The following is a 1,481-nucleotide window of genomic DNA, read 5'->3' on the forward strand; positions in this document are numbered from 1 at the left end:
CATTGACAGAATTTGTCATGGTATATTGGATTATGTAAAGATGTAAATTATGAATTACATGTATCTGGTCTTATATACAAGAACCAGAGATATAACAGGAAGTAACTTAGCTTACACGACAAGTAATATACAAAGATACAGATATATGACAGATATACAACAGGTATATCTGGAAAGGGATATATCTCATAGATATATTAGGAATATCTCGTAATACCCCCCCCCCCCCCTCAAACTCAACATGGGATAGAGCACATGTTGAGTTTGGAAATTAAGAGCTTGAGACGCACAGAAGACAACGCCTTAGTAAAGAGATCAGCAGGTTGCATCTCAGAAGAAACAAAGGATAAGTTGATAATCCGTTTCTTGTACTGATGACGTACAAAATGACAGTCAATTTCGATATGCTTGGTACGTTCATGAAAAACATCATTGTGAGCAATGTGAATAGCAGCCTTGTTGTCACAGTACAGTGGAGTTGGTTCTGACAGATTAACTCCCATATCCCCTAGAAGCCATCGCAACCAAACAATTTCTGAGGTTGAGTGTGCAAGATATCTATACTCTGCTTCAGCACTAGATCGGGAAACTACGTTTTGCTTCTTACTGCGCCAAGATATTAATGAACTACCCAGAAATATGCAATATCCTGTAGTTGAGCGTCTATCTGTAATATCTCCTGCCCAATCTGTATCTGAATATGCACGAAGGCAGAGATCAGAAGTGGACGAAAACGTAACTCTTTGATACAATATCCCTTTGATATAACGTAAGATCCTGAGTACAGCTGCATAGTGAGTGGATCGCGGAGCTGACATGAACTGACTAACTATATGCACTGCATGACTAATGTCTGGTCGAGTAATAGTTAAATAGTTTAGACATCCCACAAGTTGGAGGTACAAGGTAGGATTAATAAGGAGTTTTCCATCAGAAGGACTAAGCTTGCTATTCAATTCAAGAGGTGTGGCTGCAGTTTTATTATCCGTTAATCCAGCACGTTGAAGAATATCTGAGGCATAATTTACTTGAGAGATGAAACAATCATCAGATGAGTGATCAACTTCTAAACCAAGAAAGTAACGTAAGGAGCCTAGATCCTTCATTTCAAAACATGAACTAAGATGAGTTTTAAGAGCATCAATGCCTTTCATGTCATCACCTGTAATGACCATATCATCTACGTAGAGGAGTAGAATAACCATACCCCTTGCAGTGGAACGAGTAAACATGGCTGAATCATATGCACTTTGAGTGAAACCGAATCGTAAAACAGATTGGAAAACTTTTCAAACCAAGCATGAGGTGCTTGTTTGAGTCCATAGAGAGGTTTACGAAGCTTACATACTTGATTAGGAGAGTGAGACATTCCAGGTGGAGGTATCATATACACTTCTTCTTGAAGATCTCCATGAAGAAAGGCATTTTTCACATCCATTTGATGTAGATTCCATTTTCGAGCAACAGCAAGAAGAGTACGA

The 1,481-nt window shown here is 38.8% G+C and overlaps 1 protein-coding gene across 1 annotated transcript; it reads right to left on the reverse strand.

The window, feature by feature from the left end:
- Positions 1-236: 236 nt before the first annotated feature.
- LOC113295005 (uncharacterized mitochondrial protein AtMg00810-like) lies at positions 237-1,232 on the reverse strand. The gene has a single exon (XM_026543367.1). It carries the CDS (start codon positions 1,230-1,232, stop codon positions 237-239), a length of 996 nt encoding a protein of 331 aa, XP_026399152.1.
- Positions 1,233-1,481: the final 249 nt, after the last annotated feature.

This window comes from Papaver somniferum, chromosome 7, assembly GCF_003573695.1.
Source record: "Papaver somniferum cultivar HN1 chromosome 7, ASM357369v1, whole genome shotgun sequence".
Lineage (NCBI taxonomy): Eukaryota > Viridiplantae > Streptophyta > Magnoliopsida > Ranunculales > Papaveraceae > Papaver > Papaver somniferum.

What these genes read in the sequence shown, in the direction of transcription:
- LOC113295005 (XM_026543367.1), bottom strand. Translation starts at nt 1,232, where the DNA reads ATGTTTACTCGTTCCACTGCAAGGGGTATGGTTATTCTACTCCTCTAC.